The 16288-nt window shown below is 30.9% G+C and overlaps 1 protein-coding gene across 1 annotated transcript; it reads right to left on the bottom strand.

Annotated features, from left to right (window-relative positions):
* Positions 1-127: 127 nt before the first annotated feature.
* On the bottom strand, positions 128-14406 carry Rab19 (RAS oncogene family member Rab19). Its single transcript, XM_076481783.1, has 3 exons — positions 13993-14406; positions 2389-2572; positions 128-1613 (listed from the first exon to the last, which is right to left on the bottom strand). The coding sequence occupies exons 1-3, from the start codon at positions 14170-14172 to the stop codon at positions 1354-1356; spliced, it is 624 nt and encodes a 207-aa protein (XP_076337898.1). The 5' UTR covers positions 14173-14406; the 3' UTR covers positions 128-1353.
* Positions 14407-16288: the final 1882 nt, after the last annotated feature.

Below are 16288 nucleotides of genomic sequence, written 5' to 3'. Positions count from 1 at the left end.
AATCTTAGATGATAGGTAAGTTGATTTGTATGTACATGTTTATTAAATTCAGGTGAATAAACTATGCACTTAACAGTTCAAATTAATATTATCCTTAACTATCCATTAATTATGAGATCCAAATGGATTTCAAGGCACCTTTTATTATTGACTACAAAATACATGTTTCATCACAAACACAGTATTAATACTAACATCATCTATGGATTACCATTTGAACCAAAAGCTGATGAGATTTATTCCAGAGTTAAACCTAATGACTTTAAACTTTGAGTTCTAAATTATGTAGTAAACTTGTGGAACAGTTCCCTATGGATTATTGTTGAGACTTGTTCTGGAAAGAAACCTTGTACTAGTTTAAACAGGGTAGTAATTACATCAGTAAAATGGACCATGTATTAGAAAATAGCAGAAAATCTAAAAAATATTTGCCGACTGAAATGTACGTATGGTTTTTTCAAAGGTAATTAATAGACTGGAGATTAGTGTTAAACTGTTTGACTGAGAAACTTAATGTCAGATAACTTGAAGGTATTCTGTCTATACATTAATAGTTGAGAGGTTGGACAGTTAAACCAAGGGCAGCTATGGTCAATTTCCAAAGATGTCCTGCTGAGATTAAATTGTTTTACTAAAGGTGAAACATGTGTCTAAGGAAAAAGAATACAAGATTAATTTTAGTAATAAGTATCTGAGGTAAGATGTAATGTTGAATGAGAATCATGCAGGCAAGGTACAAGTTAGCCATTATCATAGGGATCTGTTCAGCAGTTTATTGCTCATTGTGATGAAACCATAACCTGACTATTTTTAAGTGAAGCATGAGTTGGAAACCAGTAATTGTCATAATACCTAAGACAACATTCAAAACAATTTAATTCTGAGAGTAATTTGTAAACAACTAGAGAGACCATTTTTGATTTAAGGAAGTAATAATTTCTTTCCTAGTAGTAAAAGTCTTAGACTATCAAGCCATTTGTATGTAAAACAAGTTTATGAAGAACAGACTGCTTCCTCCTACCACCTACAAGAGGAATGACAATACAGATGTAAAGTACAAAATACCCAAAGTTTAATGTAAACTTGTATTATCAGAGTGATGCATTTTGGCTATATAATTCACAAACAAAATTAAAAATTTAATCTGGAGTTGAATAAACATAATGACATGAAATTTAGGTTGTAATTTAAATAAATTAATGTATAATTTCACATACTGGAATGTACAATATATTTTTTTTACTTGATCAAAACAATACTTTTTTTCTTATCACATTTTCTTAAAAGTTTGAGAAATATTCTAGCATATGTCATGATGGTTGGCAAGAAGCACTACAAGTGAAAAGAAATACTTCATTTTGTGCAACAAGGGAGTTTACCCTTGATAGGTCGACTGTTCAAGGAAAGTGCGATACCTGAGTCGTCTCCATCCTCCACTCCGCTGTGATGGTGGTGCTTCAGCTCTGTTGCTAAAGTAACAAATGTTTGTTCAATATTAGTGTCTTCTTTAGCACTGGTCTCAATGAAGGTCAGAAGTCCATGGATTTGTTCCACTAGTCTTGCAGCTTCCTCAGGTTCAACCTCCCGGAGACTTTTTAAGTCACATTTGTTTCCTACCAAATAGCAGAAAAATATAATTGAAGTTAAATTCTGTTCTTCTTGCACAAATAATAAGGTAAATTGCATATAGTAGAGAAGTATATTAACTTGACAATAGTATGTGCAAAACTATATTTACATAATATTGTCATTTTATAATCTACTGCTACATAAATCATTACTTCTATATAGGAAAACTATTAATGGTCATAAATTACACACTGAAGACTCAAAGATGCTGATGACAGTGCAGTAGCAGCAGGGTTTCAGGGAGAAAAGAAAATTCAATATACAGAAGATCATATAACCTTAAATTAATTTTGAAAATGTAATACCTTACACCAGGTACATACCTGTTAAAGATGAGGTTGAGGGTCCAATGTACTAACAAGCTGACCTAGGAACTGCTTTTTAAACATGAGACAAAGGAAACAAACTAAATCTGTGTCAGCTCCTTTGAATGGATGTGGAACAGAGCTAGATAGTTAACATAACTAGTGTTTCCAGTTATGTTTGGTTGTTTATAGCTACAATTATGTAGTGGGTAGGCAATCTGTGCTCTGACCCTCTAATTAGTAGCTTTAAGTTAATTTTTAGCCATTTTGCAAAAATAAATTATCACCATATACATTCATATTTCAGCTGTTCTCTTTCACATAAGAGAGCATCCAATAAATCAATCTGGTTCATAATTCATCAGGCCAGGTGCATCATACCTTAAAGAAACTAGTTCTTTAGTATGGTTGTTCATATTTCAACCTGAAGTTTTCATGCAATATAAAAACTCACCAACTAATAAAACTGGAATACTTGGTGCAGTGTACCGTCGAACTTCTTCAATCCATCGTTGAATACTGAGAAAGGTTGAGCGTTTTGTAATATCATACACAATAACAACACCATTAGCACTCCGGTAGTAGCTCTGAGTGATAGTACGGAACCGTTCCTGGCCAGCAGTGTCCCATATCTGTAGCTAAATAAAAGAAAATAAATTATTTTGTGAAAACAAGCTTTGAGTCAAACAACATGCCAAAGTTTACAGGCTCTACAAGTTTATATTACACAACACCATTATGAATTAAATTTTATCCATCTGTTTGGTTTTAAGATAAATTCAGACTTTACATGACTTACTATTGTAACTTTAGTGAAAAGATGTATGCCTGTAGTTCAATACTGAAAATTTAAAATCTTAGTTTGTTCTTTGGACACACACATTTAAGCAAACTGTATTTGATTAGCACATACTGATCCATCATTGATGTGTACTGTCCAGTAGCTGAGGTGGTGCTTGAATAGTATTGTTTTTGCCAAACCAAAATCTTTATCTTCTGTGGATAAAGAGTTTAGCAACATATGCACAGTTAGTGGACCATCAGCTCTGCTGTCTTAGTGAAATCCAAATAACAATTATTTTTATTTTGGTTAACATATAACAGGACACACAGTCTTACACTTTCTATTTTAAATCATATGTGATGACCCTGCTCTATTGTAGTGCACTGTTATTTGTGATTAAACATTATTTTAATCATTAATTTCTGTCTTGTCTCTTTCCTCATAATTCAACCATTGCATTGAGGTGGAAAAGTCACCAAAGCCCAGTATTTCAGGGCAAACTTCTCTCTCCTGTTCCATCTAAAGAAACTATGAATAGTGTTGAAAACATTGAATAGCAGTCATAAGGTTCAAAAACAAAATAAAACAAAGGACTAAACTGATAATAGGTATATTGCATTTAATGTCTATTATTGGGGGGGTTCTACTTATGATACAATTTAACAGAACATAATACACCAGTCAGATTATGTGAATATCAAGTTGTCCAAGAACATCTTCATATTCTTTACTTCCACTGTTATTTTTCATTTATTCCAGGAATTACCAAGTTTTAATAGCCAATGACATTTTCTTTGTAATTTTTTTCATAAACTTACTTTACTCAAATACACTGATGACCTTCTACCCTAACTACTACTGTATGTCTTGCACGCACTTAATTTACTCAAATACACTGATGACCTTCTACCCTAACTACTACTGTATGTCTTGCACGCACTTAATTTACTCAAATACACTGATGACCTTCTACCCTAACTACTACTGTATGTCTTGCACGCACTTAATTTACTCAAATACACTGATGACCTTCTACCCTAACTACTACTGTATGTCTTGCATGCACTTAATTTACTCAAATCCACCTTCTACTGCACATCTTACGTAAACTTGTACGGTGGTAGGATCCTTCCATTCTTTTAAAGTTATCTGGAATTGATGAATTCAAACAGAAATAACGTAAACAAGTTTCAATGTATATTCCTTGTGTCTCACCGAAGATGAAAAGTTTGAATCTTAAGTTTCATAGTGAATTTACTTATTTTTGTCTGTTAAGAAACAATATGAACAACTGTACATGTGTAGTAAAGTATCAGTTACCTGTATGAAGTAATGCACATATGTGAAGGATTTCATTGAGAACTTATCCATTCTAATTTAGTTAGTTAATGAATATTCAGAACCAATGAAATCTGGTTTGTCTGTTTTTTTTCAGATGAAGGGCTATATAAATTGTATTAGATTCAGTGTGGAAAACCCTTATCAAACTATGATAGGAAAAGAGTTTGATCAGAGCTTTTATATCAGTAAAGACGTGTTGACAATAATGTAGTAATAATACAGAAAATACTTGATTTATAGCCTGTAGTTACTACACTGTGTAGGTTATTTTGAACAAACAAGAAATCCTGCTAGACATGAACATGTAAAGAATGTATCCCACAAGTAGAGTTTCTTAAATCAGAAACAAAATACTTGAAATTTTTTACTGTCTATGTAAACAACCCGAAACAAACATTGTTTCCATAGTAAGGTGTGATTGTACACTTTGATCCCCTTCCATGCACACAGGGGGGGGGGGGTTAATAAACATGGAGTATATGTACATGTAGTAAATTTGCTATTATAGTCAACGTTTCTTCTTGAACACAGGGTTGGTCAGATAGACCCAGTCTATGCACAGTGGGTTAAAAAAGTTGCTGCAATATATAGTTGGTAATGGAATCAGTTGACAGCAACCATTTTAATTTTGAAACAATCTTACTGTGTGTACATATGTTTGTTGAGATTTTTTACATTATTTTAAACACATCTGTTCTCAATTCATGACATTTGAATTCAGTTTTATCTATTTTCACTTGATATTGTAAAATCATATTTCTGACATTGTACAAAAATTATTGTAATTTGTGAAAGTAAAAAATAAACCTAGAAGCAGTCTATTTGTAATTTATAATTGGATATTTGCACAAGCTCACAAACGTTAATCTTGTACAGTTCAAAATTATTTTTACTGTATTTAAATTTAAGTATAAAATACTTAAAATGTATATAGCAGGAAGTATTATCATAACATTAAGTATTAGAGAATGGAAAATAAGCCAGAAACTTGAAATAATTTGATCAATAATTTCATTTTAGACAGTTTAAGGCTTATTTATTTGGGTTTCTGTTAATGGTTATAATAAGAGAAAGCTTTTCACTGGAATATATTATGGAACAACAAAAAAATTAATCACAAGGGGGCAGTTCTTAAAAACTGTCCAGGGCATTTTTCTTCAACAATTGGTCAAAGTACCTACTATGAATAATGCTATTGCAGATTTATTGTTAACTTCTTTGGTATAAATGTTTGACATAGTAGTAACATGGGGGCAAGTGAATGGTAAGTTTGATGGTTACTAGAAAAGGTCTTTTGAATCAAAGTATCAACATTATGCTACAATAATTTTGGTTGAATTTTACTGTAACTACTTGTAACAATGAGCATCAGAAAACACAAAAATTAATGGTACATTTGTCTTGTGTCTAATTTTACAAAATAAAAATAATAAAAAATGTAATGAACAAGTATGTCTAAAAGCAAGAGATTATTAGTTTAGAAGAAGTTATATAATGATTCTTCTAATGAATTATAATAAACATTCAATTTCTAAATGCAGAACAGTTTTATTGAAAGTTACAACCTTTTAAAACTATAAATATGTAAAGTAATAATGTAATGTTTGTATTGTATGCTATTATATAAGTGGTTAAACAAATGTACAAGTCGTGCAAAGAATAAAAATATTTTTGTCCTTCATACAGTTTGCTTATTGTATTTATTTAGTTGTCACAAGCTCCAAAATGCACATCTACAGTATCCTTTTTAGTATTATACTAGATGAACTGTTGCTAAATCAAGAGTGTAGGATCAAAATGAACATAATATTATGTAAAATGGCACTACGTAAGTAATGATGGAAAGTTAAGGCAACTTGTAATAACTTTGTTATGTTTACTGTTTTCTTACATATTATCAGACATATATGTAATATTTATTAAATACTTTTATTTTGTATGTTGAACACAGTTCAAAGAAGTTTTAGTTACAGACATGATTAATGGTTAAACAGAAAATCTGACATTTACATTTTCTTCAGTTAAAATCAGCTCTATAATACACCTGACACAATAAGTGCAGACATGAACATTTCTTAGTTACATTATAATGTAATAACCAACAATGACACAAGTTTTGAATATGCACTGGGAGTGAAGATTTATGTAGAGACAGTATATGGTTTGATTCTTTCAGAATACTTTACTGGCAGTATCTATACTTTTCAGTAAGTTACTTATGCCCTTTCATTTATTCAAGTTTTATTCATTATATTACAAGTCATTTTATTATTTTATATTGAAAAGATGATTTTACATTATTTCTTAACTTACTGATTTTCATTAGTATATTCAGTTGCTTGTACTAAGTGAAACTCACTACTTTTTACTTGAACACCAGCCTAAACAAGTAAAACTTTTAACATAGTATTGGTTAGAATATCTTATAAATCTATCTTACTTGTTTTTATCATTTTTAACTTTATTTTCATGTTCATTATAATTTTTACTCCAAATTGTACTAATTTTAACTTTAGCATAATAAATATTCTACTTTGTTTACCTAGAATAGCCTAATGTAGGCCTCCTGGGCTGACCAAATCTTGAAAATACTGTTAACAGAGAAAATATCCAACTGATAAAACAATACATTCTAATTATTAATAAGGTAGTTTGACAATATATTTAATTATCTCTCTTCATTAAGTATAGTTTGAGTTCTGATTTACTGTATGCAGGTAACTTGCTTATATCAGATATTAGCTATTAAAATACAAAACACTTCTGTAAGTACTGTATGAATAAAGGAAGGACTAGTTTTACTTTTGACACTTGGGTTTAATTCATGAAAGTGATACCAAGTTGATGACCATGAAAGAAAAAGCACTGAAAAGTAATTTTTACAAGCTTCCATTCAGACTATACACACATAAGTTGTTTCCTGTAGAAACATGCTTATCAAATTAGTTTAATTTGCTGGAAATTGGTTATATTAGGCTATTTTATTTTCACCTTATAATACTTAAAAATCTCTTTAAAGTAGAAACATCTCATGTAACATGTAAAAGGTATTACAGAATTTAAACTCTCATATCACAATTGTACCAATAATGTAACATCTTCCAATTATGAATTCACATGTTTGATGTAAACTATAAGCAAACTCTATTAATCCATGCTATTAGAATGTAATTACTGACACTGGATATATTTTTAATTGTTTACAATAAACAGTTATTAAAATGTTATTCCACACAACAATGTCCTTACATAAATTGTTACTTAAAAAGTCTGGAAGCTTACATCTGGATCAGTTATTTGGTAAAACATTTTTCACATTAAAATTAACTCCTGGAATGATTTTCTTGAAAGTATGGTGTGCAATGGTTATTTAAATTCATTTACATTTTTTATTGGTGTTAACAGGTTGGTAGCCAGTTTTATAAATATTAGATAGTTTCATCATCACACACATCCTATTTTACCATGATCACATAACACAAATATAAACTGTTGGTTAGCTATCAAAATGATGATTACAAAGGAACTTTATTCAGATTTCTACAACATTAACTTCTGTTGATCCATTGCATTTTAACTTTTACATCAATATTGTAACAAGAAGAATGCTTGAAATCCCTTCACAATTGTTTCTTTAGACTTTACTGTTGTGCTTTCCCCATCAAAAAAATTCCATTTAACAAATTCTAGGATGTAAAATAATTAACACTACCAAGCACAATATTTAGAATAATAGCCATGAGTAGCTTTATTATAGTTGTAAGAATTTATTTTTGACAGATCTTAAAATTCAAATTTTTTTTTGCCTAACAAAAATATTTTCTGGGAATGCTGACCCATTAGAGTCACCAGTTTAAGTAAGATGCCACCCTTTGTCCATAGCTTTTCAGCAAAAAAACCTTCAATGTACAAAATATACACATGTGATATAAACAACACTGATTACATGATATTAATTATCTTTTAGTAGCTTTGCAAGTACTTGTCAGGCAAATGATGAGATGTGCTGGAATTCCAAAAAGAAAGTAACCAACCAAATTAAAATGTTATGTAGATACTGACAGTGATACTACTGCTTTACAGGATTAGATCTGGCCAATTAACAAAACTTGCTAAATGATTAACATTGGGCTTGTTACTCAATTACATTGAACTAATTGATTAATCTCAAATAAGACTTCAATAGTTAGAATAATAAAAAATAGTAATAACTGGGAACAGGTGTTATAAAACTAATCAATTATGCTGAACAACCTATAAAATAATGAGAAATCAGAAAGGTAATATTTCAATTACTTGGATAGTTAGAACAATCAAAAACATTAATAATTAGTTAATTATATTAGATGAAACCAACTGATGTAATAGATTGTAACATAACATTGTGGGACAACATTGGACATATTGGTTCAACTCAACTGTTCTTTCTGTTAAATTAAATTGAAATAACTAAAAAAATATAAAAACTAATAAAGATAGCCTTTATCACTCATATACTTATCAAGCTTTCTTTTAAACTCACTTAAATTTATTGCCTCTACAACATTTGAAGACAACCCACATCCTAGAGGTCAACCACCCTGTTAGAAAAATAAAACTGTGTTAACTGAAGATGACCTGCCATTATTTATACTTGTGTCCCCTAGTTGTACCATTGTCACTGTTAAATATGAAAATAGAAAATGCATCAAGACCATCAACTCCCTTCAATCAGATTTGCTATAATTCTTTTTCAAGGAAAACAAATGAGAGAGATTTCAACCTCTCCTTATATGACAAACAAGGCACCAATCTAGTTACCATTCTATGAACCCTTTCCAACAATTCAATGTATTTCCTAAGGTAAGGAGCCCAATACTGAACACATTACTCCAAATATAGCTTAACCAGTGACCTGTACAATTAAATTATAACCTCTTTACACTTGTACTGAATATTCCTACAGATACAACCTATAATCCTATTTGCCCTACCACTAGTAACAGCACAATGCCTGGATGGCTTAAGAGATTGATCAACCTTCACACCAAAAACATTTGCTTTTGTGGCATTCTTAAGGTTATTCCTATCCAAAATATACTTATAATTCAAGTTATGTAAACCACATATATTATTTTACATTTATGATAATTAAAACTCATATATTGTCTTACATGTTTTATAATTAAAACCCATATATCATCTTACATTTATTATAATTAAAACCCATATATTATCTTACAATTTTTATAATTAAAACCCATATATTATCTTACAATTTTTATAATTAAAACCCATATATTATCTTACAATTTTTATAATTAAAACCCATATATTATCTTACATTTATTATAATTAAAACCCATATATTATCTTACAATTTTTATAATTAAAACCCATATATTATCTTACAATTTTTATAATTAAAACCCATATATTATCTTACAATTTTTATAATTAAAACCCATATATTATCTTACAATTTTTATAATTAAAACCCATATATTATCTTACATTTATTATAATTAAAACCCATATATTATCTTACATTTATTATAATTAAAATCCATATATTATCTTACATTTATTATAATTAAAACCCATATATTATCTTACATTTATTATAATTAAAACCCATATATCATCTTACATTTTTATAATTAAAACCCATATATCATCTTTCATTTATTATAATTAAAACCCATATATTATCTTACATTTATTATATATTAATTAAAACCCATCTGATATTTGTCTAATCAATAAATTATGTAAATCATCAACATCCTCTTCCCAACATCCAAGACCTTGATATCATCAGCAAATATAAGCAATTTATTGGTCATTCCTTCATCTATGTCATTTTGGTAAATCAAAATGAGCACTAGTCCTAAGACTGACCCATGAGTTACACAACTTAAGACATTAATCCAGTTTGACTAAACTCTATTTGTAACTCTGTGTTTTTTCATCCAGCAACTCCTCTATCCAATTTGCTAACTTATCTCCCACATCTACAGAGACAATTTTTTGAATAGCCTTTTATGTAGCATCTTCTTAAATGCTTTCTGAAAATCCAGATACAGACTTTTCAAAACTGTTATAAGACTAATGGGTCTATAATTACTGGGACTATTTTTATTACCTTCCTTGAAAAGATAATTTACACTAGCTAACATCTAATCCTCTGGTACCTGCCTATTATTCAAAAACTGACAGAAAAAACAAACAAACAGTAGTGATGAGTAACATATTGTGTTAATCATCCAGATCTAATGACGATGACAATAATGAAACTGTCGGTGAGATTACTGAAAGTTGATGGCATGCTTGTGATGTGTGTCAGTTTATTGAAGATGATGGCATGCTTGTGATGTGTGTCAGTTTATTGAAGATGATGGCATGCTTGTGATGTGTGTCAGTTTATTGAAGATGATGGCATGCTTGTGATGTGTGTCAGTTTATTTGATGGCATGCTTGTGATGTGTATCAGTTTATTGAAGATGATGGCATGCTTGTGATGTGTATCAGTTTATTGAAGATGATGGCATGCTTGTGATGTGTGTCAGTTTATTGAAGATGATGGCATGCTTGTGATGTGTGTCAGTTTATTGAAGATGATGATCAGTTTATTGAAGATGATGGCATGCTTGTGATGTGTGTCAGTTTATTGAAGATGATGGCATGCTTGTGATTGAAGATGATATCAGTTGATGGCATATTGAAGATGATGCTGAAGATGATGCATGTGTGTCAGTTTATTGAAGATGATGGCATGCTTGTGATGTGTGTCAGTTTATTGAAGATGATGGCATGCTTGTGATGTGTGTCAGTTTATTGAAGATGATGGCATGCTTGTGATGTGTATCAGTTTATTGAAGATGATGGCATGCTTGTGATGTATATCAGTTTATTGAAGATGATGGCATGCTTGTGATGTGTGTCAGTTTATTGAAGATGATGGCATGCTTGTGATGTGTATCAGTTTATTGAAGATGATGGCATGCTTGTGATGTGTATCAGTTTATTGAAGATGATGGCATGCTTGTGATGCGATCAGTTTATTGAAGATGATGGCATGCTTGTGATGTGTGTCAGTTCATTGAAGATGATGGCATGCTTGTGATGTGTATCAGTTTATTGAAGATGATGGCATGCTTGTGATGTGTGTCAGTTTATTGAAGATGATGGCATGCTTGTGATGTGTGTCAGTTTATTGAAGATGACAGCATGCTTGTGATGTGTGTCAGTTTATTGAAGATGATGGCATGCTTGTGATGTGTCAGTTTATTGAAGATGATGGCATGCTTGTGATGTGTCAGTTTATTGAAGATGATGGCATGCTTGTGATGTGTGTCAGTTTATTGAAGATGATGGCATGCTTGTGATGTGTGTCAGTTTATTGAAGATGACAGCATGCTTGTGATGTGTGTCAGTTTATTGAAGATGATGGCATGCTTGTGATGTGTGTCAGTTTATTGAAGATGATGGCATGCTTGTGATGTGTGTCAGTTTATTGAAGATGACAGCATGCTTGTGATGTGTGTCAGTTTATTCTGAATTATAAACTTCTTGTCAATAATCTGTTACTTCTATTAATTAATTAATTACTTGAAGTAAATTTTAATTAACTGATCATAATTTTATTCTCCTAACATCTCATATGTAAACTACATTTCATATGTTTAAATTTTATGTTTAATCACTGTACATAACTGTTTGTAAAAATTTATAAATTTTTAAAATGGACAAAAAGAAGCTTATTAGACTATCCACAAACATCCTACTACCCATGTATTCAGCCAGACTTTTCTTAAAATCAGTTAAGTGTTCTACCTCCATCAACCGTGAAGAGAGCTAGTTCCAAAAGCCAACCACCCTGTTTGAAAAGTAATACTGTCTAAACTGCATTCATAATAAACACAAGGTATTTTAACTAAGTTGAGCATAATCAGGAGTATTTTTAAACTGCAGAAAAAATACTCTTGAGCATGTTTAAAAATGTGGAAATATTATGACTTTAATTAACTTGCTGAAACAACTAAATAAAGAAGGGTGGGGAATAAATTAACACAGGAGCCAATCTTCTCTCTTCATAGAGACCATATGACCAAGAAACTGTTACCAATAAGTTTACACAATGAAAAACTGTGTAGTTTTGTTTCAGTTTAATAAAAAGAAAATTAAAAATATGGAGAGAGTTCAATTGCCTTTTCTTCAGACTACAGAACACCTCTTTAGACATTCTGCAAGCTTTATATTTTAATTATAGAAAATGCACCAACATCAAAGTTGGCAATTTTTCCTGATAAAGCCTATCACGTAGAGTTAATATGTTAAAACTGTAGTAGTAATTATTTAGAGGTTTACAGTATTTTCAAGTTGTATTACTCATTCAGAAGTGTTATATTTAACTTCTTTGTAAGGTGATATTCATGAACCAAAAACTATAATCATCTAGTCTTATGTCTTTGTTTGATAAAGTCTTTTAAAGAATATAGTTAAAAATACGTTTATATTTAAAATGTTAATATACACAATGTATAGTGTAACATGGCTCCAATTCACTAGTAAAAATGTTGTCCAAATTAAGGTCTGTAATTTTCAAGTGAAAACACTTTTGATTAATACTGGGAAAAAGGGTCTATGTCTTATTAATCTACATTAGAATAAAAACTTGTATATACATTGTTCAAGGAATTTAATGAAAGCTAATTGATGGTCCAGACACCTAAAATGCATCATAAATTTTCACAAGAAGAGTTCTTCAACTGACAGTTAGGCTTTGCATATTGAATTTAGAAATGAAACTTATTTAAAACACTGAAACATTGTTCATGCAAGAATATCACAACAAAACAAGCCTTGCTCTATGGCAGGGGTTCCCAACCAGTGGGTCGCGACCCCCCAGGGGGTCGTGAAGCCTTGGCAGGGGAGCTGCATAGCCTTGTTAGAAGTAGCTTGGGATAACATTAATTTTATTTCATCAATTACATTTTCATGTCGCGAGTGCCAAAAGGTTGGGAACCTCTGCTCTATGGTGATGTGCTGAAAACTTCATAAATTATATAAGATTAATAGTGAACATAGCACACGATTGCTCTATGGAAATACTAGTGGTAGAATTAATTGTAAATAGATCTAAAATAGCATGCTCAGTGTTTCTTACATGATTTAATAACTGATTTACATTTATTTTTATATAACAGTTGATATAAAAGCTGAAACATAGAAACCTTAAAATTATAAACTATCATTACATACTATTAAGGGGTTGAAAAAATCCATTCTTCCTCTATTGTTCTAAAGTAACATTACAAAAACTTAAGTAAACTATTTTTAATATTTTCACTTGTAAAATAAACTTTTATAAGTGTTGTTTTGTGTCACAAAGATGTATTCTAAGAATGAAATATAAAATAATGTCACACATACATACTGTATATGATTAGCATAATCACAGCATAACTGAAATTGTAAAAACTCTTTAGGATTGCCTATTTTAGATTGTATTGAAAAACCTTTATAAAAATGCTTAAAGCAGTATAGTATTGATTGGTTTTCTGTTACAGCAAATGATTTATTTCAATGGCAAGTATATAAATGACGAATTATCCTTCTTGACAAACACTACTGAAAAATGATTTCTCATTGGTTCATATTTTATCATTCTTGTCCAATGTCAATTCAGATTATCGATGATGACGTATAAGACAATGAGCATAATTATTTATGAATATTGCACTTCATAATGCAACTCAGGACGGCTGATATGGGTATTAACGCTTTTACGAATAAAGCAGAAAATGATATTTCGACCTTCTTACGCCGTCTTCAGGTTAACCTTCATTCGTAAAAATGTTAATACCGATACCAGCTGTCCTGATACATTTTTCACTTCAAGTGGGTTTCTCGTCATTACGAATTACACTTCATAGTTAAACAATGAATTACCTTAACACGCTTATCTTCTATGTTTAAAGTCTTCATAGCAAAGTCAACTCCTATTGTATTCCCATGCCTTTCTACGTAAGTTCCTGACCGAAAACGATGAACAACACAAGTTTTTCCTACATCGCAGTCGCCAATGACTACAATTTTAAACAGGAAATCAAAGGAGTCATCTTCATTCATTTTTGAAAATAAAAGGTAGCTAGGTTTTCTTGCCAAGATAACAAATTTATCATTAATCTTTTCTCAGCGCTGGTAATCTATTCGACCTTACCGACAACAAAATATTACCTTGACTTGCAATTAATAATAATATGATTCATATAATGATTGCAACACATGTAACTTAAACTAAGCTACCTCTTCCCGTCTTCCTGTATGCTTCCATATTAGAAATACGCCACCTAGCAATACTATAATATAAATTCATTTATTATTTATTTATAAAAACAATAATTTTCAAGCAAATAAAACCACATTACAAAGTGGCGCAAAATTATCATTCCTATTTTTAAATTCAATAATTGACTAATTATATGAGTACAACCACATTGTTTAAGCTCGAATGGGTGGGTAAAAACATAAAGTTTAACTTAATGGAGCGATAAGGTCCTTATACATCTGTTACATGAAGCCTTAAGCCGGCAAAGTGGTCAATGTGGATAGATCACAATTAGTTTGTTTGTTTGTTTTGGAATTTCGCACAAATCTACTCGAGGGCTATCTGTGCTAGCCGTCCCTGATTTAGCAGTGTAAGACTAGAGGGAAGGCAGCTAGTCATCACCACCCACCGCCAACTCTTGGGCTACTCTTTTACCAACGAATACTGGGATTGACCGCATATTATAACGCCCCCACGGCTGAAAGGGCGAGCATGTTTGGCGCGACTCGGGCGCGAACCCGCGACCCTCAGATTACGAAGCGCACGCCTTAACGCGCTAGGCCATGCCAGGCCCAGATCACAATTAGACTATTGAATTTTCAAAACAGACATGATGGATGTCATTTCTAAAAAGTATAAACGTATAGAGAGAAAGTATAAAAAGTCTTGCTAGCTAAGAATGAGCAACTGGAAATAAATAAATACGATAATTGGAATTTTATATCGATTTCTCGCAACTTTTGTGAAATCAATTGTATCACCTTTTAATAATTTCGGTCTCGATCAGCCCTGTTACTACATTTCCAAAACGTATTTAGTTTCACAGACCTCCACAATGGACTTACCTAAGTGATCAAGTGCAGAGCAATAAATTAGGTTTTCTTTTTCGGTCACGTGCTTTATGTCCAGATATCATCTTACATTTTCTTCATGCTTATGATCACTGTTTTACTGTAAGAACAATCCTTACCTATAAGTTCCCATTATTGAAGGAGTAACAAGACTGATAACTGGTTATACCTATATTTGTCAATGGTCATGGAACCACAAAATTTGAATAAATCTTTACGTAATTAAATCTATATCATTGCCTATATCTATTATTTTGATATTCTGTTGGTGATCATGATGTCTTTATTTTAATATAACATTGTAATTTAATTATTTATATACAATTTCCCCACCTAAGGACATCAAAATTTGTTATTAAAAAACTTAACGTATGTTTTCTTCTGTCCTTTCAAAGAACCCCATACCTGTTGTTCCACAACTGTTCGTTAAATTAGGTACGCATTAACACTTGTACTTACAGTTCTTTTACCGGAGATACAAGCCCTTGAATTTTTTTTATTCATGATTATCAAATTGCGGGTTTTGGATTTTTAAATTGATTGCTTCTCTTATCAATAATACTGTTTTTACGAACACTTTCCACTTTCCACGAAGAACCTACTCAAATATATAATTTGCCCCAGTAGTATCTATCAACCATTTTTTTTTTATTTCTCGATTTTATCCTGTCCCATTTTTGTCTTGAAACTATAAGAATTAACATTTGGAGTACTTTCATAGGCATTATTTTGGTGTGGCACTCTCACTGTTTGAATGAAAGCAAATAAAAATGCAAATTATTATCGCATGACTGTATGTATAGGGACAGAGCAATCCCTTAATATTAACATTTCATACACATTTTATTTATTGTTACCAATTAATTTCCATTACTGGTACTATGCATAAGATTTAAGTTGTGTCATGAGTCATCACAAATATTGCATCAGCTTGAAATTATTTTCTCTCAAAGAATTTTAACGGTCTTTGATATTCAAGAACAAAATCATTACACATATTATTTTCAGATACAGGGATGTCTGCCAGAGAAGTATGAATAATTTTCATTATAGCACATTCTATAAA

The sequence above is a fragment of the Tachypleus tridentatus genome, chromosome 13 (assembly GCF_004210375.1).
Source record: "Tachypleus tridentatus isolate NWPU-2018 chromosome 13, ASM421037v1, whole genome shotgun sequence".
Taxonomy (NCBI): Eukaryota; Metazoa; Arthropoda; class Merostomata; order Xiphosura; family Limulidae; genus Tachypleus; species Tachypleus tridentatus.
This window is presented reverse-complemented; position numbering and strand designations above follow the sequence as displayed.

What these genes read in the sequence shown, in the direction of transcription:
- Rab19 (XM_076481783.1), bottom strand. Translation starts at nt 14,172, where the DNA reads ATGAATGAAGATGACTCCTTTGATTTCCTGTTTAAAATTGTAGTCATT. An exon ending in TAGAAGATAAGCGTGTTAAG is followed by an intron (nt 2,573 to 13,992) that starts GTAATTCATTGT and finishes TCTTTTATTTAG; the next exon opens with CTACAGATATGGGACACTGC. An exon ending in TATTCCAGTTTTATTAGTTG is followed by an intron (nt 1,614 to 2,388) that starts GTGAGTTTTTAT and finishes GCTATTTGGTAG; the next exon opens with GAAACAAATGTGACTTAAAA.